General features: G+C 35.8%; 2 protein-coding genes across 3 annotated transcripts; one reads left to right on the forward strand and one right to left on the reverse strand.

Annotated features, from left to right (window-relative positions):
• Positions 1-1,793: 1,793 nt before the first annotated feature.
• Positions 1,794-14,691, reverse strand: LOC110442278 (cilia- and flagella-associated protein 45-like). 2 transcript variants are annotated; one of them, XM_021485797.1, is made up of 10 exons: positions 14,574-14,691; positions 13,038-13,333; positions 11,537-11,681; positions 10,114-10,284; positions 9,317-9,664; positions 8,762-8,869; positions 6,990-7,297; positions 6,535-6,759; positions 5,830-5,941; positions 3,395-3,483 (listed from the first exon to the last, which is right to left on the reverse strand). In XM_021485797.1, the coding sequence occupies exons 1-9, from the start codon at positions 14,574-14,576 to the stop codon at positions 5,872-5,874; spliced, it is 1,674 nt and encodes a 557-aa protein (XP_021341472.1). In that variant the 5' UTR covers positions 14,577-14,691; the 3' UTR covers positions 3,395-3,483; positions 5,830-5,871. The 2 variants fall into 2 exon arrangements, with proteins under 2 accessions (XP_021341470.1, XP_021341472.1); XM_021485795.1 differs by lacking the exon at positions 5,830-5,941 and having other exon boundaries at positions 1,794-3,483.
• Positions 14,692-14,765: 74 nt separating this feature from the next.
• Positions 14,766-25,775, forward strand: LOC110442279 (39S ribosomal protein L39, mitochondrial-like). Its single transcript, XM_021485798.1, has 9 exons — positions 14,766-14,920; positions 16,523-16,717; positions 17,613-17,752; positions 19,216-19,315; positions 21,355-21,422; positions 22,171-22,431; positions 22,929-23,000; positions 23,636-23,683; positions 25,632-25,775. Exons 1-9 carry the CDS (start codon positions 14,860-14,862, stop codon positions 25,698-25,700), a joined length of 1,014 nt encoding a protein of 337 aa, XP_021341473.1. The 5' UTR covers positions 14,766-14,859; the 3' UTR covers positions 25,701-25,775.
• Positions 25,776-27,552: the final 1,777 nt, after the last annotated feature.

Consider the following 27,552-nt stretch of genomic DNA (forward strand, 5'->3'; position numbering starts at 1 on the left):
GCCGATTCAGCATCACAGCTTCTGCATCTTGGATAGAATGTTTTGTGCTAGAGACTATAGTGATATATATAGAGAATGTGATTTGTGCTAGAAACTTCAGCTTCATTTAGTGGTTTACTGTTTATACTGGAAAGCATACCATGCTTTGTTATTGGAGCGTATTTCAGATTTATTCTCAACCTTCATTTTAGCATTGAAAAGTAGCCACTAGTTACGATTGCATACCATTCAACAATGCATATTTTTCTCATTTCTTACCGGATGATGTCGAGATTTTGCACGTGCATTGTCGTTTTAATGCTGTTGCAGTCTGCGAAGGCGCTAAACTATTGTACTGCCCGTTCATACTGGAGCTGTGTGATGACATAACCTATGTAATGGCCTTTACAATCTAACTCCAGGTTTGATATTTACTACGGATGCTTGTTCCCTCAACGAGTCTTTGCCTTGGTCATTTCATCTTATATGTATTGTCACAATCTCTGAGAATAACGACAAATCGGTAACAATCTACATTTGAGTAAGAAACAAAAGCTTAATGTGTGCAAATATCCAGAACAAACTTCTCAAATGATGACATCCTCCAGAATGATGACAAACAACCAACAAACGGATGGCAACATCAAACACGATGACAAACAACCTCGATCTGAAAGGTTAACGACTTCTTGAAAAGAATGTCAACCTACGAGGTATTAATTAATCTGTGTCGTCTGCTTATATATATATATAATTAAAAGACAATGAAGTAACAAAAACCGACCTGCTGCTCCCATTACCACACTTTGGATTTAATGTATTTATTTGTTTACTTTACTCCTTTTTTTACTATTTTTCCGTGGTGTCTAGCTTGTGACAACATTAACATTCCACTCCAACAACACGTGATATATCACAAGGACCTGGGAATTTGTTTCAGCTATATTTGGACCTAAGCTAAGGTGTGTAGGGTAATTTTTCAGGGGTTAAGATAGACTTCCGGGAAAAATGACACCTCCAATGATCATATATACTAGTATGATCATTGGGGTGTCATTTTTTTATCGAAAGTCGAAATATAGCTGTAACGAATTCTCAGGTCCCTGTGATATATCACATCAGGTGTGATCGTGGGGATTGATTTCCATATTATACAGTAGAAAAGTTGTTGGACTCTCTAATTTAATTCATAACAAATAATGACTCTAAAATAACTAAAAATTAAAGTAAATCTCTTGAGTTCGTTATCTGTATCCAAGATTTTACTGCATTCTCATCCAGACTTCATAAATGGACTTATTGGTAATTAAGCAGATGTTGTTCAAATACATTAATTTGACCATAATTGTGGCCTTGAAAATTTGTCCTGGTCATTCCTTCGAACAAATTATGTGGCCTTTTTCCCCAGGATGCTACATGCCATATTTCATGATCCTTTATTTACCTATTGCCTAATATAGTTTTGAATGAAATTGGTTTAAGAAATAAGTTGATGCTGGGGGTAAAGGACGCTGCACAATGCTGTCGGCTCAATTTGCCCTTCGGGCCAGTTAACTAACTTTACTGGACAAGAGCATTCCGTCTTTGCGTATTGCAGAGTTATCTTCTCTTGTGAGCAGGTATTGATTGTTACATCATTGGTTTGTATGAGAAAAATTACGTCGTTTTCTCAAATATTGATGATGTTACTCTCACAATCAAATGACGTAACCATCAATATCTGCTCTCAAGAGAAGATAACTCTGCAATACGAAAAGACGGAATACCGTCACCACCAAACTAGCCTTGAGGTAATAAATAGGATAAATGACATTGTTGATATAATAAATAGTTATTTATTCAATTTTTTACAGACAGGATATTTACATTGTATCATTAATGTGAAACCAAGGCTGCTGAGGCTGCACTTTGTCATTCAGAACAAACACCCATCACATTTTACCAAGCACTGACTGCATTGTCAATATTCTCCAACAAAAAGTGGAAATACCCACATTGGATTAAAATATGACACAGTGGCAATATTTAGAGCATTCTTCTATGTCTTCAATAAAAACTAGTAATCTATTCTTTAATTATATTCAACATCTTGAATGTCAACACATATTTATAAGTGATATAACTGTCTACAATTAATTCAACTATTAAAAATGAAAACCCAGATACTGAAATTTAAAGATTTGATGCCATATACAAAATATTTTATTTCCAAATTGAACATTTACAAGCTTTTTTTTCAGTTTTAGCATCAAAATTTTCCAATAGTTCATATCTGTACTGTGTATATCATAAACAACCTGGACAGAACATTTTGAGAAAACCTGAGAAAGAAACATTTTTGACTTATCTGATATAAATTTATGTGAATGATTTAAAAAACAAACTCAAAACACACTGTGTTTATTAGTTTCTATTTTAATATGATTGCAAATGAGATAAAATTACTCCACTTGCTAGTAGTATTCACAAGGTCGAATGTATTGTATATTATTATAGAATACTTGTTTGAACATATTTGCCAGTGATTTGTTTTTTTAAATGTTATGTAGTACTATGAGAACTGAGCACACTAGTCTGACTTTAACTAATTATCACATGACGATAAAATTAAACAGTACAATGTACAGTAAATATATATATCACAGTTTCAACGCACTTGGATACAGCCCAAAATAGTGTGCTCTAAAAAAAAACAAGAACAAAAATTCAACATTAAGTAAACTATTCTGGCCATATCGTCTCTTAAAAATTAAAAAAAAGCTGAGTTTACGATTTATTGGCCAAAAAATGTCAATCCGAATATTTCAAATCAACCTAAAAAAATAAATAAATGTCAGATTCCATTAATTATCAGTTGAAAGTATTGACGGTCTGCTGAAAAATGTAGGAAGTATTTGGTTTGGGAAGAAAATGACAATACAAAATTATGATATTCACAATGAACTTACTGAAAAATGGCGTAAACATAGAATGATGCTGGACGGCTTCAAAAACATTTTGTAATATTTAGACATAAAACCTAACACTTTACACTGTTAGAGCAATGAGGAATCATTTTCATACACACAATAACGTAAAAATACTTCTTAAATGAACTCTTTCAAAGAAAAAGCCTTAATATTGAACACTATCAATGTTCATTTTATGTTTCTTCATTTTCATCAAATCCTTTTATTTCACCATCATCATAACACAACATACCCAGGTTCGTGGATCAGGATTTTATTTAAAGTGTTTTGTCGGCTCCATGCTTGAAATAAACAGAATTGAACTCTATTGGGCTACTTTCATCTTCTTCTCATTTTAAATGTTAGCCTCTCATTGCATGAATTTAAATAATATTTTAAATTTCAATGCCATGGATTCCAAGAATAGTTTAATCTTGATCCTGAAAAGGTTTGTAATTTTGACAGTTTGAAAGGTGTTCATCAAGCACTGATTTGCTGGGATGAGATGATCTTTCTTTCCACTTGTGACAAATACTTTTCTGGAATTCCTGCATTTCTGAAAAATAAAAATAATGTGGTGTGTAAAATGTTGGCTCAGAGAAACGTGGCAATAACTAGTGGATGCAATGAAAATTAGAATCTTTTGCTGAAAAAGTAGACGCACATGCAATTTACAAACATAGTTACCCCCTTTATAATACATTAAATCTAGAATGCTAGAGTTTGGTTTTTCTGATAATACGATTAATTTTTCTTCATTTTTATACAATATATTCCAATCCATGGGATTATTTTCATCTTTTCATACCTCAATTAAACAAGAAATAACTTACCCTCTACCTCAATAATTTGATTAAAGCATAATTAAATGACATTATTGACGGTAATTTTTTTATATTTTCAATGGTTTTATAAAAAAAATATGCCAATTTAAAGAGCTTAAGCTAGTTCAGTTTGCAAATAGTTTAGTTTGCAAATAGTTTTTTTTTAACAACCACAATGAAAACTGTTTCAAATCAAATCAAAAGCTTATCAGTAAATATTTTGACACTTGCCAAGCCTAATGTTTGGCAAGTTTATTACCTCCCCTAAAGGGTTGAGATTCCTCTATCTCACCCCCATGGGGACAAAATATCTGTTAATAGCTATTTGGAATGATTTGAATACCCTTTCTTCTAAATATCTTTAATCCAAACCTATATAACTGTTTTCCTTATAAAACTTGATTTTTTAGACAATTATTTCCCTGAACCAATTAGTTTACAATTGAAATATAGCTTGCATTTTTGTACTAATACTGTTAGTTTTTTTTCCAGATAAAACAATATCAGGCATTGTTCCCTGATAATCTTAACTCATTATTGCCTCATACTCAAGTCAATTAACAATCATTTTTTGTTGCCACCACGCTTTCTTATTTTGTACCAGGTGTACAATTTCATATTTATAGAAGCCCAACGTCTGACTAATGCCTAGAAATAAACTCAGTGTCTTTTAGAACTGTACACCATTGATCACTTACAGTGTACCTCCCTGCCCCAATCTCATATACATGTATTCTTATCTGGAATAAACAATATCACCAACACACCATATACACTAGCCACACCCAAAGTCATACAAGTACATAGGTGTATAGCTGATAAGCATGTTAGATTCACATAGTGTAAAACCAAATAAAAAAATGTGTTTCCTGTTACTTGTCAGAAAAACATTAGGGTAGGTAAGTCATCAAATTTGTATATGAAAGTAATCTTGACTTTACCTGTGCTTCCTTGAAAATTGCCAAAAAAGTTTCGGGTATAAGCACATTTTTTTTTTATGTAAGTAATAAATTTCAATTTTCAATCATATTTTGTAAGGTTTATATCTATATGAGAGTAATCTCGACTTAAACAATACTTCCTTGAAAATTGCCAACACAAGTAAAGGGGATAACTATAGGCACAAATTAATTGGAGTAGGTAGGCTAACCGGAAACAAACAACTTTTTTATTTGGCCTAAAAAGCATGTACACCAAAACCATTTTAATGCTCCAAGAATAAGTCATCTAAGTTGCCCAATAAATCAAACCACCACACAGTATTTTCAGAATTGACATTTTGTCAGATTACTCTGGATGATCTTGTGATTTCTAAATTATCTCCCTTTACTAAAAACCAATTCAGTACCATGTACATTTTAAATAACATATTTTCTAAAACATCATTCTTCGGCATATGTCTTATAATACAGAAAATTAATACATTTATTGGTTGAATTTCATTTAAAATATATTTTACACATGGAAAATGACTATATGAGTAACATACAATTTTCTACAATCATCTAGCTTGTTCACGCCATTATGAAATACAAGTGTATATATGATAGTTAACTTCTGCGGGCTGCAAATTTAATTTCAAGAATGGAAATCAACATGCTAGCTATGATATATATATAGATTATCCACAAAACACATGTGTAATAAGTTTCGTGCACTTGACACGCAATTATATAAGTGCAAAATGATGCAGGGGCCACCAACACAAGTATAAGTAAATGTGCATTATTGTGTGAAAATATCGCATTTTTCATGCAAAATAAATGTGTTGTGAAATACCTTAATACTAAAAATTACACACATATTTTGTGTGTGTTTTTTTCCCATCAAATATAAAAAGCAAATTAAATATGCAAAAAGAAGAAACGTTTCTGTTCTTTTAGAGTTGTTAAAAAAAAATCTGGATTATCAAAGCTTGACCCAAATATCTTTTACCTCATCGATAAAAAAGAATTTGGAGAAGTGACTTAGTTGTCAGTATACAAAGGCAGTTAAAAACTCAAACCAATTAACTGGCACATCAATGCATCAAACCACACCCACAAACACTGTACAAGTGCCAATCAAACTGTACTGACCCCGCCTCCTATCGGAGGAAATGCACCGCAATGGTAGCATATCTATGAAGCTGTGACAACATCAACTTTGTGCGCCACATGAGTGACATATCGTTCAGGTATTCCAGCTGCCCTGTAGACAAATTTTCACAAAAATATTTTTTTTTCTTCTTCTGATAAATGCTTCGACATTCTATAAAATATTGTACATCCTCTTTTCAAACAATAAAGACTTATTTTTCAGGAAAAAAATAAGTACGGTAAATATTCTTATACACAATTGTAAAAAAAATACAGGAAAGCAATTAAATTTGAAAAATATTTTCATAATGTAATTTTTGCATACCAAATTATGATAAACAAGTTATACTTTACAACTTTAAAAAACAAATTTTGGTACATTTTAAAAAAAATATTTTTATTGATCACTACAGAATTTCCGTGTGTCAATACCTATCTGCTGTGAAATACCTCTTCCATGACTTTTTTTTATCTCAATATAAAATACATATTTCTTAACTGGTTTTTTTTCCTGAAAAAAAAAGTGATTTTCATCCTTTTTTCAAGGCATTTTGCTTTTACTGAAAAAATAACCAATATTGTTCATACTGAATCAAATCTCAGTCAAGTTTCAATCTGTTTCTTCTCAGGTCAAACTGAATCTTAAAATAATTTGGACCTGTTTCAAAAATGTATAAAAAGAAAGAGATAAGAAGAACAACCCACCTCAACTCTCCAAGTTTCTTCCTCTTAACTTCCTCTAACTTGTTTCGTCGGGCACGAGCTTCCTCGTCCAACTTAACACCCTCCTCAAAGAATGCATTACGCTCCATGACGCGCTGCGTTTCCTTCTGGCGAATCTGATACCGTACATCATCGGCATGGGCATGACGTTTCTTGGTAGATTCAAACTCCTCGCGACGTTCCTTCTCGACAAGCTCCTTCTGGGCCCTGTTTCATTTACAAGATAATTAATTGCTTCATGTCTATTGTTTCAATTTGAAAAATTAAGTAAATTACACGAAAACAAAGAAAACGTTTTTCCTTGTGAAAAGAATGCTGTTGGGTCCTAGCTTTACAAAAGTCATTTCCTTTTTCGTTCAATGAACAGTTCTAGAAAACAGTATTACGAAAAAGAAAAGAAACGATTTGAAATCCATGTGAACAATGAGGGTACTTACCGAAGAACTCTCTCGAACTCGACGCGCTCCCTTTGTGCCTGGACTGCCAGGAAGTGTTCTTTCTGGTGCATCTGTATGCCACGTGCTTCAATCAACATGGCTTCTGTTTCAGCCTTTTTGCGCTGTTCCTCAGCCTCCTTCTTTCTCCATTCTCTCTCTGTCTGTTCCTGGGCGCGCTTGGCTCGCAGCATATCCCGTTCTGCTTGTTCGTCCCTGGCACGTTCCTGAAGGGCTCGTAGTCGGGATGTCTCTTTTTCCTTCTCTATCCTGATACGTTCTTGTTCCTTCTCAAATGCAGCCTCTCTCTCCTGATAAACAAATAGCACACATATGTTTTAGGTACATAATAGTACACAGGTAGATTATAACATGTAGATATGAGCTGTAAAAGTAGAATTGTTTAGGTGTGAAATTGTTATTCAAGTTGAACTGGTAGCTCCTGCTTGGTAGCTCCTTCATTCTTTTTCTGTTCAGTCTTGTGTTGTCACTGTCCTATGACCAGTCTGGGAGCTAGGTTGGTGTTTTTGTGTTGTTGTACAGTCTTGCTGGCTGCCCGCTGTATTTGTACTGTCAGTCATGCAGTGTGTATATATACATACATTTCTATGTCCCAATAGAAGCCCGTGTTAATTAAGGGTTGAGTAGGTTGTTTTGTGCCTCTATGTAGGTTTCGGTGTTCTTCGTAATAAATGTATTAAATGTTATCTGTGAGTTTTTTTATTGATGAAACCCCTGGAGCCTCAGGCTCAACGAAGCTGGGTAACGAAGCTAGAATTCACTCCTACCACTAAATGGTAAGTTAGTAAATTTGTGTAAAATAAAATTCACCTGCAAGTATTTATGTATAGATTAAACAGATTGTAGATATGTAGGATATTATATATATATTTCTTAACTTTTTCAAGTTATTTGTATGCTTTTAAGGACTCACTAAACTAAATCAGCCAATCAGCAAGTGTTTCATGTAAATTTCCAGTTGTCAAAAGCAGATGCCTGTAGCACTCTTATATGCCACCAAACTCACCAAAAAATGCCTTTTGAATCCTTTGTCAGGTATGCATCTGTGAATCTAGACAGTTATCACTAGTGTTGAACTTCAAATATTAACGCTATTAGCTCAAAAGCTTAGTAATAACATATAGTAAACGATTAAGTTATGTAAGCCCTATAAATGGGAATAATTTATTTCTTTAATGACAAAGACAGACATTATAAGATTAAGCACTTTGGCAATCTAACTTGAAAAACCCACTTGCCCAATCACCATGGCAACCAGAAAATCAGTTTCAGGAGTACTGTTAGTTCTGTGAAAAACAAGTCCAACTGAGGAATAGCCTTTTTGCGGAATTTTTGTTTCAAATCTGATTAGGTTTGGATGAGCTTTTTAAATAGTGTATCCCTGCACACAACTTTTTCTGTATAAACTATAAGCCCAAACAATAATTCTGGTTATACCTTATGATTTAATTTAATCAGTCAGACAACATTATTTTATTCATAGTTGGAGAATATTTTTTTCATTTCTGATTAAGAAAAATAATAATTTTGCACAAAACACAACATTGTGCAATATTGAATTATTTCCTTGCCAAGCAACTTCAACCAATCAGAAGTTAGAATTAAACATTACTGTGTTACGAATTGCGGTATACAGCCTGATCACTTTTTGTGTAGTCTGTTATGCGATATAACCTTAAAAAGTCTACCGTTGGGGGGATAGCCAAAATTAAACTATACATGTATACATTTATCATATAATAAATCAAACTCACAGCTTTCTTTTTCATGTACTCAACGACCTTCTCCTCCTCTGCTCTTTCCTGTTCTGCTCTGAGAGTCTTTCGGATTATCATCTCATCATTGGCTTTGTTTAGTTCCTCCTGCAAAAAAGGTTGTGTAGAAATATTAGATTACTGTCTTAGTTCTGGAATAAGCCCTGGGGGGGCAACACATGAGCTCTGACTCAAAGTAGACGATAACATGACAGTATAACAGCATTTGTTAACATCTCAACTAAACTTCAGTAAGTATGGGTGGGCATATTACCAGACATCAGCTTATTGCTGAATAAATATGGTAGACAGAATGTCAGAATACACAGAGGTCAAATTAGAAAGGTTTCACTATGAATACAACATTAAAAAGGTGTGAGTTTGGATCCAAACCTATCTTTGTTTTTGTCTTTTGCTCCAATAAATCTTCAGAGTGTAGTTCGATACATGACAACTTCATTAAATTAAGTGATTGCAAGATATAATTGCGGGCATAATTGAAAAAACATTTATATGAAGTATATAGCAAACGTTGTGGAGCTGTCCAGCACCTACCCTTAGATCAGTCTGTTTAATTTTATGCTTCTCAAGGCTGGTCTTATCTTCCTCCATCATCTTTTCAATGCATTTCTGCATCTGTACATTTTCCATGTCCTTCCTCTCCAGCTCAAAGAGACGTTCTTGTTCATTTTCCTGAATCTGGTCGAGAAGTTTGGCTGCTCCAAGATAGCGTTCACCCTTTCTCTGATTCTCAATCTCCTCCTGGATCTTGATTGCATTCTGTCGATCAACCTCCATCATGGAGTCCAAACGCTTTTCTTCGCTGATCATCTCTCCCTTGATCTGGTGTTTCTCCAGGATCTGGGCATCCCTGATGGCATGGCACTTAGCGTTCAGAATCAACTGCCGAAAAATGAAGGTAATTACTTAAAATAAAGGAAATTTAAAGTTTCTCAAGGATCTGGCACTTAAAAGCATTCAAAATTCACTGTGGAAAAATGAAGGTAATTACATCAAATATAGGAAATTTAAAGTTTCAGGAAGATCTAGGCATCCCTGAGGGTGTGGCACTTAGCGTTCAAAATTAAGTGTGAGAAAATGAAGCTTATTACTTAAAATAGACGAAAATGAAATGGCATATATATCTTTGCTTTACGATGATTAAGCTGTATATGGCAAACAGGAAGAAAATTTTGAATGACAATTAAGGGTAAGTGGGCTCCATTATTTGTATAATGTACTGTGTTCTCTAATGTATTTCATTTATCATATTAAACAACAAGGAGGAAAGCAACCAAAAAAAGTCCAAACTTTATAATCTGTCCGTAAAAGTCTGTTTACTAGTAACCCACCTCATTAAGGTGTTTGATCTCATCCTCCTGTTCCTGTCGCATCTCGTTAGCTTTGGACAGTAGATGTTCTGCATTCTCTTTCGCCTCCTCCTCTAGATCGTTCAGTTTCTCATTTTTCCTTCGATCCATATCATATTCCTTCATTTCATTTTTACGTCTTTGGCATTCCTCCTGAATAACACATATTAAAATAAATCGACGTATTTATTTTTTCTTGTTGAAATTTTCAGTTATGTTGTTATTTATTTATCACAGTTACTTGTTTTGACTATTTAAATTTATTTTACATTTTTTTTATTTTTTCACCCCTGAAGTCACATTGTAACCTTACCACATCAAAGACTGGGCAAGTTCAGTTTAAAAATGTAGGGGTGAATGAGTTAACATAGCATAGAAAAGTAACCCTAGAACTTCATCAATATCTCCAGACATCTTGGTTCCATGGCTGGGGAAAATGAAAAAACTAAAAAGTAGCAAAATACCAGAAGGGATATTTGCTGATTTCTGATGTGAATAAAGATAAACAATGTATGTGTTTAAGGTTTTTCTGTAATGCAAAGACTGAAGAAGAGTTTGATAAAAATAAATTACTTAAAAATTAATAAATTTGGTTTCGTATCTCTTGTGTTTCAATTAATTTTATATCACTATCAGGGGTGTAAAAATCCATAAATTTTGAATACTATCCCACTGACATTTTTTTTCTATTCCAACCCAAATTTTCATAGTAAATATTGAAAGTTTTCCACTAGCGCAAACATTAAATCTTCTAGCCCCTGGTGTTGAGCTAGAGGAATTGTAGACCCCAGTATATGTGGAAAATGAACTTTCACTAACCAACCGTAAAATGAATTTTCGAATGACCAATGGTGCAGAAAAACATTGCTATGCCATTTTTTTCTAGAGAGATTTTGCCAATATAAAGGGGGTTAGCATTAAAACGAGGAAATTCTTAAGAAAAAGAGGAAAAGGGACACTTAAATATTGGTGGTAAAAAAGTGAAGTGGCAAATGAACGATGGGCATTATATCGACGTTTTACTGTATATCTGTGTGATATTTGTCATCATTACAAAATATAGTTATATATTATAATAATATCATATATATAAATATTCAATTTTCCAAAAACAGAAAGTAAATATATGATAAAACAATTGTCACTCTCAGAACAAATATTTTTGCCTCCAGGCCTTCAAGGACGAAAAAAGCAATATGGACATAACTCGAAACCATTGTTGACTTCCGCCCTTGAAGGCATGGAGGCAAAAATATTGGGACTGAGAGTGACAATTGTTTTAATATCATTTATCTTTTTCCCTATGGAAATCAGCTGTCATTGACAATATATATATTTAGTGGAAAAGTGTACTACTGTCCTCCAATCGATGGAGTAAGGTAAACAACCCTCAATCATACTGTACCTGCTCGCGGAGTTTTTCTTCCTTTATGCGGATTAACTCGGATAATTTTTGCTCTTTTGTTAACACTTCTGCTGACTTCAGTATTCTGTAGAAATCATATCGTTGAAGAATCATGGTCTGGCCTGATGGGTCCTCTGTGGGAACTCTAAATAACAAAATAAAAATGGTTACTGTTGATGATCAATTCCTCATTACCGGTAATTAAAAAATCTTCAGCTGAAAAACTGATCCAAAGTTTCGGAAATTTCTTCAGGTAAGGACAAAACTTTTTTTTAATGAATAATAATATTCAAGGTAACTTTACATGTTTGAATTGTCTTTACTCATTCACTCCCTGAAATTTCACGATGAACTATTCCAACCTTTGAATTGGAAGAGTTCAAATGTGTCTTCAGGGGTGGATGAGTTAATATAAGGATGCTAGAAACAGAGTTTTTAAATACATATCATTTCAACAGCACCATAATAGAAAATTTCAATATATACTTCCAATTATTAATTCTGCAATAAGCACATGTCTGGTGATAAGCCCATCCATATTTATTGAAGTTTAGTTCAAATGCCAACAAATAATCTCAAATTATCCTGTTATAAATCCATCCCAGACTTTGAACCAGAGATTATGGGTTGGCCACCCTGGGCTCATTGCAGGATACATAATTCACAATAAATCATGAAAAAGGCACTATTTTGACAAGCTTTATGGCTCAAGCTTTTCATCAGTCATAAAATCTTCTTGAATTTCTACCTGGTACATTATGCTCGCTTCATTGATGTTTTGTTATTTATGACCTTTCTTTTTTTAAATGAATTATTTAAACGTTAAAATGTTATCAGAACTAAATGTTTTAAAGTTTAACAACACATTGAATACAAATTTAAGAATAAATCAATCTGTCTTGTTTCAATAGATTTTTTGTTGGCAGATTCACCTTATCATCTCTATTTCATCTAAAATAAATTGCCATATATCATTGTTTAAACTTGACCTTCATATAGTTTTATCCTGACAGGTATTGAAAAAATAAATAAATAAAAATCCAAAGTTCAATATTCAAAGCCAGAAGATTTTATCAGCGGGCATGTGAAAACTTTTGTCCACTGCCAATAAGGACCAATGGTAAAATATCATTACAGTGAACATTATTCAACAACATAATTTACAAAGGTGACATTAAATGTGAAAGACGAAATTAACACTAGACAAATTTGGATCTCACAGGCAAAGCCAAAGGGTGAAATTTTCCCCGGTGTACAATATCCATAGCATATTGTTTCATTAGTAAATTTGACATTTTTTTTTACATTTGACAATCGTTTTTGACCAGTACATTTTATTTTTGGGCAAACATTTAAAAAAAACAACACATTCCTGGGAACAAGTGTAGTGCTTTGGAAAAAAAGAAATCTTTTCCTGATGTGTGTCATCCAAACCTGCATTATAAATGATAAACTAAAGTGACACACACACAGATATTAAAAAACATCCACTCAAACTCACATTAAATTTCTGATTAAGTCTTTTGTAATCACTTGAACAGTTTCTTTTCCCTTCTTCCCATTGCTATGTTTCCTTTTTGCACTCCTTTCTCTTGCCATCTGTTCAATGGTTACTTCTTGGTTGTTATTCCATTTGTCCTGCAGCATTTCCTGACGTTTGCCGACATGATTTGGGGCGCCGAATAAAGACTCGTCTATTTGTGAATGGTTGCTTACAGTTCTGTAGTTCTTAGTTTTACCTCTTCTTGATGACGCTGAAGAAGTGTGACTTTCCACCGCTGAGATTGCACTGCCAGGCTAAAAATAAGAATTTGTGTAAGAATCTCTTATTAGTGAAAAAGATATCATTGGCTGAAATTTGCTGATATAAAAAACAAATAAAAAATAAATATATTCATCTAAATATGTCTTTAACTTTTAAAAAATCACGTCATCTTTTGATGTATCTCTCCCATCATTTATTTATAAACCCGTTTACATGCTGAAAGTTAATAATTAACTTCCATTTAAATCTGATGTTAAGTTACTTAGCATATCAGATCCTCTGAGATTGTCAGTCACACTAGACTGTTGTCCCAGGCTAGTAGTTTTCAGCAAGGACTCATTATAGCGAATCATTTAGCTTAAATAGTTATTTTGACTTCTTAATTTGACTGTCTGGTTAGTTTTCATGCATGATAAAATATAAGATAGTCTTCCCTACCTTGTCAATACAGAAGGATAGGGAAGACTAGGCTATTTTGTAACATGAGAGGGAAAATGCAGGGCCAAACAGGGGTTCGAACCAGGAGCCCTCCAAACTCTTGACGGACGCTATACCAATTGATCTATCTGGTCGCCGACAATTGACCCTGTCAAATTCCCGTCAAATTCTGCTACATTTTTATATCTTAACATAATTAACATACCAGATACAAATGCCTGTGGTATTGGGGTAGGACTAAGGAAAAATAATAAGAATAATGGGAGCTGCAGATGGTGGCTATATTAGTATATATATAATATGCCTGCAATGTCTGACTGGAGTGATTTGAATGTCTGTCAGTCCGACACAACTTTATTGCTGACCACGATAAGACGAGCATCTCTAAGTCAGACAACGTATTTTTGCAAGGAGTATCAATTTTAAGAGGTCCAACCGCAGGTAGAAGACCCGTCTGTCAAAACACCCATACTATATAATCATGGGTGTATTGACAGACGAGGCTAGTACCTGTGCTTGTGGTCCAACATTTCGGACACATTGGAAGTATATATATACTGTGATTCCATCTGATCTCAGTCTGTTGGAACAGCCACGATAGGATAAACATATAAATATGTAGGTACAAGATATATTTACGATGGTATTAGCATGTGCAAGGGAGTGTTTAATCTTCCTTTCATAAACCAATGTCAGCAAGGAAAGAGTGAATCATGGAATGACTCCATGCCAAACAATCATAAGTCGGTACTGTATTTCGTCAATTTCGCAACTTAAACAAACTTCCAATGTGTTTTCAATTAAACTATATCATTGACAACATATTCAACTTACCATGTTTCTTGATTAGCCGACAGAATAGCGAACTATCGGTATTATTTAGCACATGCACTATTTTTCACTTCCAACACTCACAAGATGGTTCCCAATGCTATTTACATGTGGTTGTTATGACGATGACATTAGGTGGCGCTGCAAACAAGGGACATAACAAATATCTGAATCATTTATGCGTTTTACATTGTTTGAGACTGCAAGCGTGCTATTAACATCGAACATGATATTTTTTACATGTGTGAACGATCGACATTGAATTCAACTTGTGTACATCTTGTTGAAGATGTCTATTCGGAAACTTTGCACGAACAGATTTATTAACCCGTTGGATAAAACGTTTTGTAGTAAGTTGTCTATACATAGGATATTCAAAAGTGCCACTTATGGACACAAAACAGGTGCTCAAACTACCCTTGTGCATACAGTGTTGTCAGGTCGATAACAAGACGTAAGTCGTTTCGGGATTTTTTCGGGTCGTTTCGGGACATGTCAAAAGTCGTTTCGGGATTTTTCATTTTCTTTCTGCTGTAGATACCACTGTCTTTATTCTCTAAACATATTTTAATTTCAAAATACATTTTAACTATGGATATGGTAAAAGTTATTACAACTTATCATAGGCCACAGGCGCTAGTATCTGGTATTTAATACCTGAGCTAAAATCTGGTATTTATTACCTGAGCTAAAATCCAATATAAATATGTAAGTAGTGGATTTTAGCTCTGGTATTAAATACCAGATACAAGCGCCTGTGCAAAGGCATAGCCTTTCTATCGTAAATGTTGGTAGGTATCCCCTCAAGCACTAGCAATCTGGTAACACTAATGATCCCCAACACGGGGAAATCGTGACACAGGTCATAGACTAAAACCATTTATATATGAAACAGGAGTGAATTTTATATGTACCTTGTGTAGTCATGTTCCCCCCAGACCTGCCGCCACTTCCATCTATCTTGAAAAAGCCCTGGCGCATCATCAAATCTTCAGCGAAACTTAGACAGATCTTTCCAGAGTCTCCTATACTGGCATATCGTAGACCTAAACACATTAGAGATCTTGTAGTAAGCAGCAAGGTACCTTCACCTAACCCTGCTACGTCGAAAGGCTCTTTCAATACCTGTAACAAGTAGGTGTGCAAACTGTGTCCATACATGTGCTCCACAGATACATTTCAATGTACAATCAACGGCAAAGTGTATCACATACTACAAACGCTGACATGCACATCAGTCAATGTGGTGTATCTTATTACCTGCAATAAATGCATGTTACAGTACGTGGGCGAGACCTTCACCCAGCTCAATGTCATGATCAACAACCACCACTGCTCCATCAAGCAGAACAAACCAGACTTCCCTGTGGCAAGGCATTTTAATATGCCTGTTGCCAACAGCTGTTGTCAAGATTGCAGATTTATACAGTATCTTAGCCATTTCATCTACTTATTCCTCCTGCACTGACTTATTTGATAATTACATGCATAATTCCTGCAAACCAAAAGAGGCACATGCATTATTCCTGCAAACCAAAAGAGGCGACTAAGTGTGGACCCCCTGCTGTGACTGTTAGATCCATCACAGTATTGAGAGGCGACTAATGACACATTCCGTAGCAAATTGGAGATTTTTCAAATTTACTGGGCCAGATTTCCACATGCACATGTTCCACGTTTTTGATATCTCTCGTTGACTCACTTTATATGATAGTGCATCTTGTGCAAGAATAGGTCTTTAGCCGAGGGGTCATTTCAGTAAAGAGTCTTTTCGGTAGCAAGACAAAAAAAGACTCGAAATAACTTTTGTCTTGCTACCGAAAAGACTCTTTACTGAAATGACCTGACACCAGTTTGACTACATTGGCAGATTTGCTGGTGCTCCGTTACAATTTACTGGTACATGTACTTGTATGTATTTGTAAACCTAAAATAGTGTTTTGTATTAATAGGATATTATTCTGAAAGAAAGCTGACAAATGCTGAAATAAGGAAGAAAAGAAATGCACTGTTTGAGGAAGAAAAGGCTCGTCAGCTATCGCTGGTGACGCGGATTGAGAAGATAGAGGTCAAATACGGAGGCCATCCCGAACCATGCACACTCGTCATGAACAAAGGATTGTCAACTCCTTACCACTGCACCATGCGTAAGTTCATTCTTTTTTCTCTGAGTCCTATTTACTATTCAAGTTTTACAAAGGTTGTGATTTTCAGTTTCTGTATAAACAGGATCGAGGGTTTGTGGAATAAATAGATTTTGAGCTGTAAATTGCAGGAAGTTGTGAAAATCTAATATAATACACAAAGTGATAGCAGCATCAGATATTATTATCACAGATTATCTGAAAGCAAATGACAGATATTTCTCAAGTTAAATAAGAAGGTTCCTGATCCCTAGTTTTGAATATATTTTTCGTTTTGAGTGCAAAGCTGCTTGATCAGAATAAAACTTCAACAGCCAGAAATCGGAAAGTTCACTTGATCTGCTTTTATTTACTTTAATTACTGTGCTAGTAAAAAGGACAAACAACAATCTGTCTTTGAAAAGATAATATATATCAAACTCAGCAGTATGAAGTTTTGACCAAAAGTTTCAATGATCAAACTAGCTAGTAGTGGGCACTAATAATCTCAATATAAATGACAATTGTGATACTAGACCCTGGAATCGGGCCACAATCCTCAGCCCATGCTACCTGAACGGCTTCATGGTCTGGCCCCACCCTTAAAACTTTAGTCAATGGGTCATTACTATGAAAAGTTGAGATCCTCATCCCATAACCCAATACAAGTGCTGAGCATAAATAGACAGACAGTACACAACCAATTGATCCTAAGGTCTCGGCATGTCCCTAGGGTCCCATGATCAGTTTCTCTGTCACAACTTGGAAACAGTTTATATCCCAACCCTATAAATATTTTTAAGCGAAAATTTGTGAAATACAGTACATATGTTCCTTCACCTATGTATTGAGGGCATTGTTTCAGTTCTCTTTTGTATCAATTGAATGGAAGTGTAAGAGATTCTAATCCTTGTTGCAGACATGCAGGAACTGTTAATGGAGCGTTCTGTGGTGGCGAAAGTCAACGGCAAACTGTGGGATATGCATCGCCCCCTGGAGGAAGATTGTACATTAGAACTCTTACACTTCTTGGAAGAGGCTCCTTTTGATAGCAATGACGTGAGTATGCATAATCATCTGTAGTGGCAGTGTTGTTCTGAGAGAAGGGATAAAAAAACAAGTTTACTTTCTTCTTTTTCTTCCAGTAAAGTGCAGACCGTCTCGGACGTATTATCGCACTAGGTTCTAGGTGCAATGATATAGAACTTTATATCACCCTGGTAAAATACTAGCTGCTTCCTACCGACTCGGCTAGGGATAGCTGCTTCCTACCGACTCGGCTAGGGATAGCTGCTTCCTATCAACTCAGCTAGGGATAGCTGCTTCCTACCGACTCGGCTAGGGATAGCTGCTTCCTATCGACTCGGCTAGGGATAGCCGCTTCCTATCGACTCGGCTAGGGAAAGCCGCTTCCTACCGACTCGGCATGGGGTAGGCGCTTCCTACCGACTCGGCTAGGGAAAGCCGCTTCCTACCGACTCGGCATGGGGTAGGCGCTTCCTACCGACTCGGCTAGGGAAAGCCGCTTCCTACCGACTCGGCATGGGAAAGCCGCTTCCTACCGACTTGGCTAGGGATAGCCGCTTCCTACCGACTCGGCTAGGGATAGCCGCTTCCTACTGACTCGGCTAGGGATAGTCGCTTCCTACCAACTCGGCTAGGGATAGCCGCTTCCTACCGACTCGGCATGGGATAGCCGCTTCCTACCGACTTGGCTAGGGATAGCCGCTTCCTACCGACTTGGCTAGGCATAGCCGCTTCCTACCGACTCGGCATGGGATAGCCGCTTCCTACCGACTCGGCTAGGGATAGCCGCTTCCTACAGACTCGGCTAGGGATAACTTCTCTATAGTTAATTTGGTAGAGTGTAAAACTAGGAAACCAGAGGTCCTTGGTTCCACTCTAGCGGAGGTATTGACCATATATTGACCTCTGTTACATTGTTGCCCACGTAGGGACCTGGGAAATCCGCTGTTACATTGTTGCATGTAGGGACCTGGGAAATATTTGTGAAATACTATCGATTTGACCCATAGAAAATCGAGACAAGTTCTTTCCTGGAGGGGGGAGTATGTCACCCTGAAGTTCTTTCCTGGAGGGGGAGTTTGTCACCCTGAAGTTCTTTCCTGGAGGGGGAGTATGTCACCCTGAAGTTCTTTCCTGGAGGGGGGAGTATGTCACCAAGTTCTTTCCTGGAGGGGGGAGTATGTCACCCTGAAGTTCTTTCCTGGAGGGGGAGTATGTCACTCTGGTAAAACATTGGCCACTTCCTACTGACTCGGCTAGGGTGAATTTCTCTTTAGCTCATTCAGTAGAGCTTTATATTAGTAAGTAGAGCTCCTGTGTTCGACTCCTAGCGGAGAAACTGAACAATTGAAATAATGACCTCTGTTACATTTATATGCAGTTTTCAAGGTTGTATACAATCTGTTATAACAAAAACCATGATATATTGTGACTGTCATATTATGCACCCATTCAATCATGCCTAATTTAATTAATGGCTGTTCTATTTTTTTTAGACATTTTGGCGGTCCATGTCGTTTGTCTTGGGACATATTTTAGAGACGGGGTTCAAAGACAGTATCATGGTGGACCTGTGTTCATTTCCTCGTCCCAATGGTAAGGAATTAGAGTTTGCCTCATGAATGCAGGATGGTAAAAACATTGTACAACTAACACAATTCTTTGTGTTATTTTTTTTCTAAAACTTGGTAAAGTTTGTCCTTTCTTCTACTCCTTTAACTTACAAAAAATTGTCCAGTATTCTACCCCTTTAACTGACAAAAAAAAGATGTTTGGTATTCTATTTCTAAAACTGAAAAAAATCTTTTTCCACAAAACCTATTCTTTCACTCCTTAAACCAATAAATCTTTGTGCATTCTTCTACTCCGTTAACTAACAAAACTTTGTTCCTTCTTCTACTGCTTTAACTTGCAAAACTTTGTCCATTCTTTTACTCCTTAAACCAACAAACTTTGTCCATTCTTCTACTCCTTTTAACTTACACAACTTTGTCTATTCTTCTTCTCCTTAAACCAACAAAACTTTGTCCTTTCGTCTACTCCTTTAACCAACAAAACTTTGTCCATTTTTTTACTCCTTTAACTAACAAAACTTTGTCCATTCTTTTACTCCTTTAACTAACAAATCTTTGTGCATTTTTCTACTCCTTTAACTAACAACACTTTGTCCATTCTTCTACTTCTTAAACCAACAAAACTTTGTCCATTCTTTTACTCCTTTAACTAACAAATCTTTGTGCATTCTTCTACTCCGTTAACTAGCAAAACTTTGTGCATCCTTCTACTCCTTTAACCAACAAAACTTTGTCCATTCTTTTACTCCTTTAACTAACAAAACTTTGTCCATTCTTCTACTCCTTAAACCAACAAAACTTTGTCCATTCTTCTACTCCTTTAACTAACAAAACTTTGTCCATTCTTCTACTCCTTTAACCAACAAAACTTTGTCCATCCTTCTACTCCTTTAACCAACAAAACTTTGTCCATTCTTCTACTCATTAAACCAACAGAGCTTTGTCCATTCTTCTACCCTTTTAACTATTGAAATGGATTTCCACAAATCTTTGCTATCACATGAACATGTATGAATATGTTCATGTGTTGCTGCCATGTTGTCAAATATGTTTTTCAGATACACTGTATATAACCTTAGATTTGTCATCTAACAAATGTTTGTACATTCTCCTTCACTAGTGATGCGCAGTTGGTTTGAAATCAAACGCGATAGTTGGTTTTAATCTGAAGTAGTCAACTGACTGATGATCAATTGCATTATCAGTTTCCAGTAGGGGCTGCGCTGGCCATGTGGTTGAAGCATCTGACATTCTGCTACCACTAGCCCTCCAGCACTTGGTCAGGGGTTCGAGACCTACGTGGGGCAGTCGCCAGGTACATGTACTGGTCGTAGGTCGGTGGATTTTCTCCGGGAACTCTGGCTTTCTTTCACCACCAAAACCTGGCACTTCCTTAAATTACCATATCTGTTAATAGGACGTAACATACAAACAAAGCAAACAGTATCAGTTTATAATTTTTCCCAAATAAAGTAACAACACTAACTTGATACATTAGTTTATTGAGTTGTCCGAATTCAAAAGAGTTAACTGGTTGATTTTCAATTATAATGATTTAATCATCAGTATCCTTAACATTTATTTATAGTGGTATCTAATTTGGAGACACAAAAGTGTAGTTGTAGAATGCTTGGTTCATGACCGAAGGGTTGCAGGTTCAAGTAAGCTCATGGCACTGTGTTGTATCTTTGAAGAAGATACTTTACTTCCGCTTGTTCCAGTCTACTCAGCTGTAAGTGAGTACGTGGTTGGGCAGTGCTGGAATTGTTGAATGCTAGCTGTAAGCGCTGAAATGGCAGCACCAGCTGTATGCTCCCCAGGGAAATCAGAAAGATATTAGCTGGTCGCAAAGGCTATGAAACCCCGGATAATAATTTGTGAACCGCTTTCAGACTACCTACAAACTAGGTTGTGATAAAGCGGTATATAAGAACCTCAAATTATTATTATTATTATTAATTTATAACGTGTGGTTGACGTTTTATAGTCACTGCACTAGACAATGAATGTGTATACGTAATGCTAGTTTAAAGTGTGCGCCCTATTCTCTTTATTTTTCAGTTAGAAGCGGAAGTTTTGTATATGATGCTAATCTCGGCACGGCTACCACAGACTACACTATAAACGAGGTAAGCAGCTTACATAGCTGTTAGACTGGAAAGCACAGTATTCCAAAAACTTTTTATTTGCATGAGTTTCACAGTATCCCAGTTTTTAGCTCATCTGGCACAAAGTTCCAGTGAGCTTTGTGTCATCCTCAATATCCAGGGGTTAAGCTCACTTTTGCTCTTTACACCCCTTGAATATGTCATAGCAAAACCTTCACTTTTGCTATGACATATTCAAGGAGTGCAGGGAGTGAAAGCGAGCGTATACGAAATCCCAGGATACCGAGGATGGCTTAGTGTATAGTATGGCATCTGTTCACAATTTGTCACCTTTTTCCTGAGCAACACTGAAAAAAATTGTTATCTAGAGAACACATACTTAAATATAAAAATAAACGCTGTTTCATCTATGAATATATTTTTTTAAATGTCGGTTTTATAGTAAGGTCATGCCATAGCAAAACGCAAAAAAGCTAAGATTCTTCATGATGACCATTGTAAAAAGCTGTTTAAAGGTGCGAAATGTACCAAGAAAACTTGCAGGCAATTTGAAACACAGCCTGGAATTCCCATCCAGAGGTATTGGTGGATTTAAGGCTTTTTCCAATGGAGAATCTAACCTTTACAAATAGCCTTACATGTGTTTATATAATTCATATAATTGGGGGGAAAATTTGGAGTATTCAGAATTTTTTGTCTTAAGTGTTCTAGTATATTTATTTTATTGAAGCTATGTTTGCAAATGTAAGTTTATGTAATGCTGTTTCAGAGTGTACTAAGAGGCTTGAGTGCTATCGGATATCGACTGGGTTCACAAAACCTTCCACTGGAACCTCTCTACATCGACATATCAATAGCAGAGAAGATGTTTGAGGATAACAAATATAAGTTTCAACAGCTCAAGAGTGTGGCATCACGGTCTGTAAGCAAATCAAAAGTGAAAGTGTACCGCATGGGCGACCACATCGACATGAGTAGTGGACCACTGATGGCATCGTCTTCACACATCGGTGCATACAGGGTCACAGGGGTCAGTATATGTCATCTGAGTCAAAGGGGGTCAAATGTAAGGAGTCAATGTCACAGGGTCTAGACAGGTGTAAAGGGTCATTGTGTCAGGAAATGGTATATGTTTATTGGAGTAAGTATGAGGAGCTAAGGTCATGGGGTTCAGGGTCATAGGGTCAAGGTCACAGAAGATTGTACATGTATATAATGTGTCCAACAAGGGAATGATTTAATATATGTAGTTAAGGTTAAAAGGAATCAGTGTTTCTAAGATTTTTAGAGATTCAGGTTTAATGCCTTGATAAAAAGTAGGTTTCCTCAGCATACTTCAATTTCTCTCTTCAGTTGGGATTCAGGTTTCTCATCTTGGTAGACTCTAGTCTTTACCTTGATAGATCTTCTTTTTTCTCTGTAAAGATACCGGTCTCACTCCAATTTGTATTTTTAATTTAATCATCAATCATCCAGTCATACTTGAAACCGTTGAGCCTTTCTTATCTTAGATTTTTGTTCCCCCAGATTCACCCCATCGCCAGTGGTTACGGGCAATTGCACAGAGTCCAGGGATTGGCCATACCAAAAGTTCTGAAGGTATGTTAGATTTACTTCCCTTTGTAAATGCATGTTCAATACAGAACAATATCTGGAATAAAGGCCTATGTCGCACTAATATAAGGTCATTGAATACAAATTTGTTCTGTCAGATTTTGTTTTTGGAAGCATTTTCCAACATTTGTTTCAGATATCAATACAAAGATGTCAATACCAACACTTCACACTTATATTTAGCCGGTAGAGATGCTTTCTGCTGTTTGGAGCATTTAGGTATCCATATATTACATTACCATTAGAACTGCTACAGATTTCAGTAGTTTGTTTTAGAATTTCCTTGAAAGCAGATCACAAGGTCAACACATGAATTGTACACACGTTTAGGTATTCTAAATGAGTTTGCATTTTATGCAACGAGCTAGCCTGAAGGTGGGAGGTTGACACCCCACCACCCCACCCCCACCCCTCCTCCCACAGCTTTAAGAGTGTGCAGCTTCTGCTCTCAGACCTCATTTCTGCGGCCTCCGATTTCCAGTTTCAATTTGTCAGTTGGCTAAGGCCGCGGCCATGTTGTGATTTATAAAACCTGTTCAGTGTCGATTACAAAATATAAGATGGCTTAGTAAGGGTCATTCTATAAGCCATTCACCCCTAAATTTGTTTTTACATTTCAGCTGCATTACTGGGCTGTTGACCAACTTACTGAACGAGCTTCAAAATTGGTAAGTTATATATTTAGTATGGAATTTCAATTTCCTGTGTGGCAGTTATTATATGCTTGTCAAAGATGACCCATATTTATCAAAGGATATGTATATGCACAAACTAGATGCAATCTGATTAAAATCATCTGCTACATGGCTTCGATAACTTTGTAGTTCAGGCATAGTGTTAAGTTGAGGAAGCAATGTAACATGATTTTAATCAGATTGAACCTGCCGTAGATGGAATATGCCAGCCAATGGCAGCATGCCATTGTAATTATGTTTGGTTAAAAACTAGGAACCATAACTTGCAGAAGCAATGTCATACTTTCTATGATAATAGTTCCTATTAGAGACCATTTTAGTGTTTTGTGGCAAAAAGTGACCCACAACATGATTGGTCCCAGACAAAAATTCTCCCATGACCGAAATACCTACACAGTTTCCTTATAGATTCTATCATATATAGGTATGTGGGAATGAGAAATTTAACTTGATACTGTACAAATTTACCAAGAGTAGATTTAGAAAGAGCAGTAAAAAGTATATAGTATACTTTTAAAATCAAAAGGGTCTGGAAAAGCTTCCAAGCAAATTGCTTAAAAATGGTTTATTTCCATTAGGTGATATCCGATGCGACAATATTTCAGGGGATACTGTATACCTGGATTTTTTTGCTGCAGTTTAATTTTTGTCTTTTTCCCTTGCCATAATGAGGGCGAATATTAGCAAACAATAAAATATGCATAGTAATTAAATGTGAAGGGGGAAATCAACACTGGGCGAATATGGACTATTCTGGTGAAGGGCGAAAGTTTGACTGGGCGTAAAATAATCCCAGTAAACAGTATATTCTTCCGCTGAGCAAAATGTCAATTCAGTGATGTCACATGTATCCAGATTATACAGAAATAACGTCAGCCAATATGGTGCTGAACATTCTAACATTCTAACCCCTGAAGACACATTTGAACTCTCCAATTCAAAGGTTGGAATAGTTCATTATGAAATTTCAGGGGTGAATGAGTTAAATGCAAACATTTCTTTTACCTGGCCATGGTATGCTGTCCTTTGTTGGTCAATATTTTGCTCTCCCTAGTCAATATTTAGAAGATTTTTTTTCTCTCCAAAACTGGGGTCGCTGGGTTTCCATATAATGGTTGTTCCTCATGGGGCATTCATCTTGCTTACGCAGAGGTGGAAGAAAATGTTAAAACCTATATAACAATTTCATGTTGTGCTTTCACAACAATACTAACCCTTTCACCACTGTAGACCATAATAGACTCATCCAGATCAATGTATGGTAGAGTCTACTAAAGTTACATAGGGGTGAAAGGGTTAAGAGTTGATAATTTTATTTGGAGGTTGTACATATCTAAATATTCAGTACCATACCTAGTAATAAGCCCATGCCTGGTAATAGCCCCACCATATCTATATAGCAGTTTAGTACAAATGCCAAAATTTCATTGTCCTGTAATAAACAAATCTCCCTATTTTGAGTCAAATATTATGTATTAGGCCCCTGGGTTTATTTTGGGGATAATATATACAGTAATATACAGGCAACAACCATTTATTTCATTTTTTGTATAATTATTGATATTAATATTCCGTCTTTGAGTATTGCAGAGTTATCTTCTCTTGAAAGCAGGTTTTGATTGTTACATAATTTGTTTGTGAGAGTAACGTCATCGATTTTTGAGAAAACAGTGTAATTTTCTCACACAAACCAATGACGTTACAATCAATACCTGCTATCAAGTGCAGATAACTTTGCAATACGAAAAGACGGAATAGAAGCATAGCAATGCCTGCGTCCATTATATATCCCATTGTATCATATTGTAATATAATAATGTGAAGACTGATTTTAAGATAAGAGTTGAAGGTGAAATTTGTTTCAGTTTGAAATTCATCATGACAATTAAAATTGATGTTTATATTATTGTTTTACTTTCAGAATGTTCAGGCAGCCCTTCCATACATTCGTAAAAATAAAGTCGTAACTGAAGCGATAGCCAAGGAATAGAATGTGTATTTGTGACATTTGTTGTTAATTTGAATTAGCAAGTTTATTAAACTGACATATATGTAAATGGAAAAATGGGTGTGTTTTTGTTTTAATGTAAATGCTATTGAGACACTAATTCTTATTCTGATGAATTTTTGGATTACATAAACCGTGAATGTCCTGATTGAGTGTAAAGTTCTGCTATTAGTCATTTTTGAAACTCCTAGTCTGTCAGGCAAACATTAATAAAAGTAGAGGTTAGGAAGTAGCCCAACAAAATGGTAATAACGAATCATTCTATAGGCATCGTAATTATTATAAATATAAACTTTATTTACATTGCAAAAATTATGAAACAAGTTATTTCAACTTATATTAATCAGTCTTGTTGGCCCTGATATTATGTGTGTGTGTGTGGGGGGGGGGGGTCTTATTGTGGGAGGAAACTGGAGTACCCAGAGAAACCCATGCAGTTTTATGCAGCAAAAATAACAGCCATATTCTCTTAATCCAATTAAATAAACTTCAAATTTTACAGAATTTGATGGTCCTGGCGTATTGGCGGTCATTATTGATTATGACCTCATAATGCCTGAAGATAAAATATCTGGCACTTGATTGGTCCCGAGTAGTAAAAAATCGGTGCTATGTCAAAAATTTGTTTAAAGATTCAAAAAAAAAAGAGAACCATTACCAAAACTGTATGTTTCTGTATTCAAATCAATTTTTTTATGAGAACTAAATCTACGACTGGTACACCCAATTTCTGAACACAAGATTTACAAAATTAAGCAAGTGACTCGAGTTTCTGGGTGGTAGAGATTTCATTGTAGGTTTTGACTGAGAATTTGCATGTGTACATATATAATATACCTATGAAGCTCACTATGTGAGCAGGCTTCAAAGACTTGCCGACAACGTTCATTATTATGTACACAAAGTTAAAAAAAAACACGGAACTAATGTAGCTTTTGTAACAGGAGCAAAGGAGCAAACAGGCCCAGTTTTGTTGTTCCACATAAATGTATATGGACACCATTGTGAAGTCTGCTTATACCGGATAAAATCTATAGAAAAGAATTGCACATACATTCATGCTGTCAATCCTCCTGTGCCATGGTATGTTGGGATGAAGGGCTATGTGGTTGCTTTGATAAATTACTTTGACCCACATTCAGGATCACAGGGTCAAATTTGATAATTATTAAACACAGTATATTTTAATATTAATAAAAAGAATTGGGAACAAGATATCTTGAATTACAACTGTGTTGGATGCAGAAATTTTATAATGAAAAAAATATACATGTCGGTCGTCTTGGACAATCTTACTTTTGTAGAAATTCCACATTTTATCCAGATATCTGCTTATCAAATCCAATTTGCGGCTGCCATTTTTCAAACATCGTCTTTAACATGCAAATAAAGAAGACGGCTCCAATTTTTGGAAATATTTGTAGTAAAATATTAGAATATTTTGCCGTGATTGCTTAAATGTCCAGGTGATCGACACGGGCCTTCTGGGCCTCTTGCTTCACATCCGTTGTACGCACAGAAGGGAGTTTTTCCGATCTTTTGCTTTGACTCATAATATGTACTTTACGCAACTAGGTATTAACATTTGACAGATTCTTTAAGCTTTTCCAAAAAAAATTCGCGTGTTTACATAAATTATAATACACTGTCTGGGGATACCACTGGATTAAATGTCCTATCAACAGCTAAGGCAAAACAAATATGTCTGTTTAGAGTTGCATGGGCCAAAAAACAAGGGTAGGTAGGTCGATTTCTGTTTGATTTTTTTTTGTGTATTTTTTTTCCTCTAAAAGTTTTGGGTCGGGGGTAAAAAGCTAGGGTCGGTCGGGAACCC

This window comes from Mizuhopecten yessoensis, unplaced genomic scaffold, assembly GCF_002113885.1.
Source record: "Mizuhopecten yessoensis strain PY_sf001 unplaced genomic scaffold, ASM211388v2 scaffold716243, whole genome shotgun sequence".
In the NCBI taxonomy this organism is placed as follows: domain Eukaryota; kingdom Metazoa; phylum Mollusca; class Bivalvia; order Pectinida; family Pectinidae; genus Mizuhopecten; species Mizuhopecten yessoensis.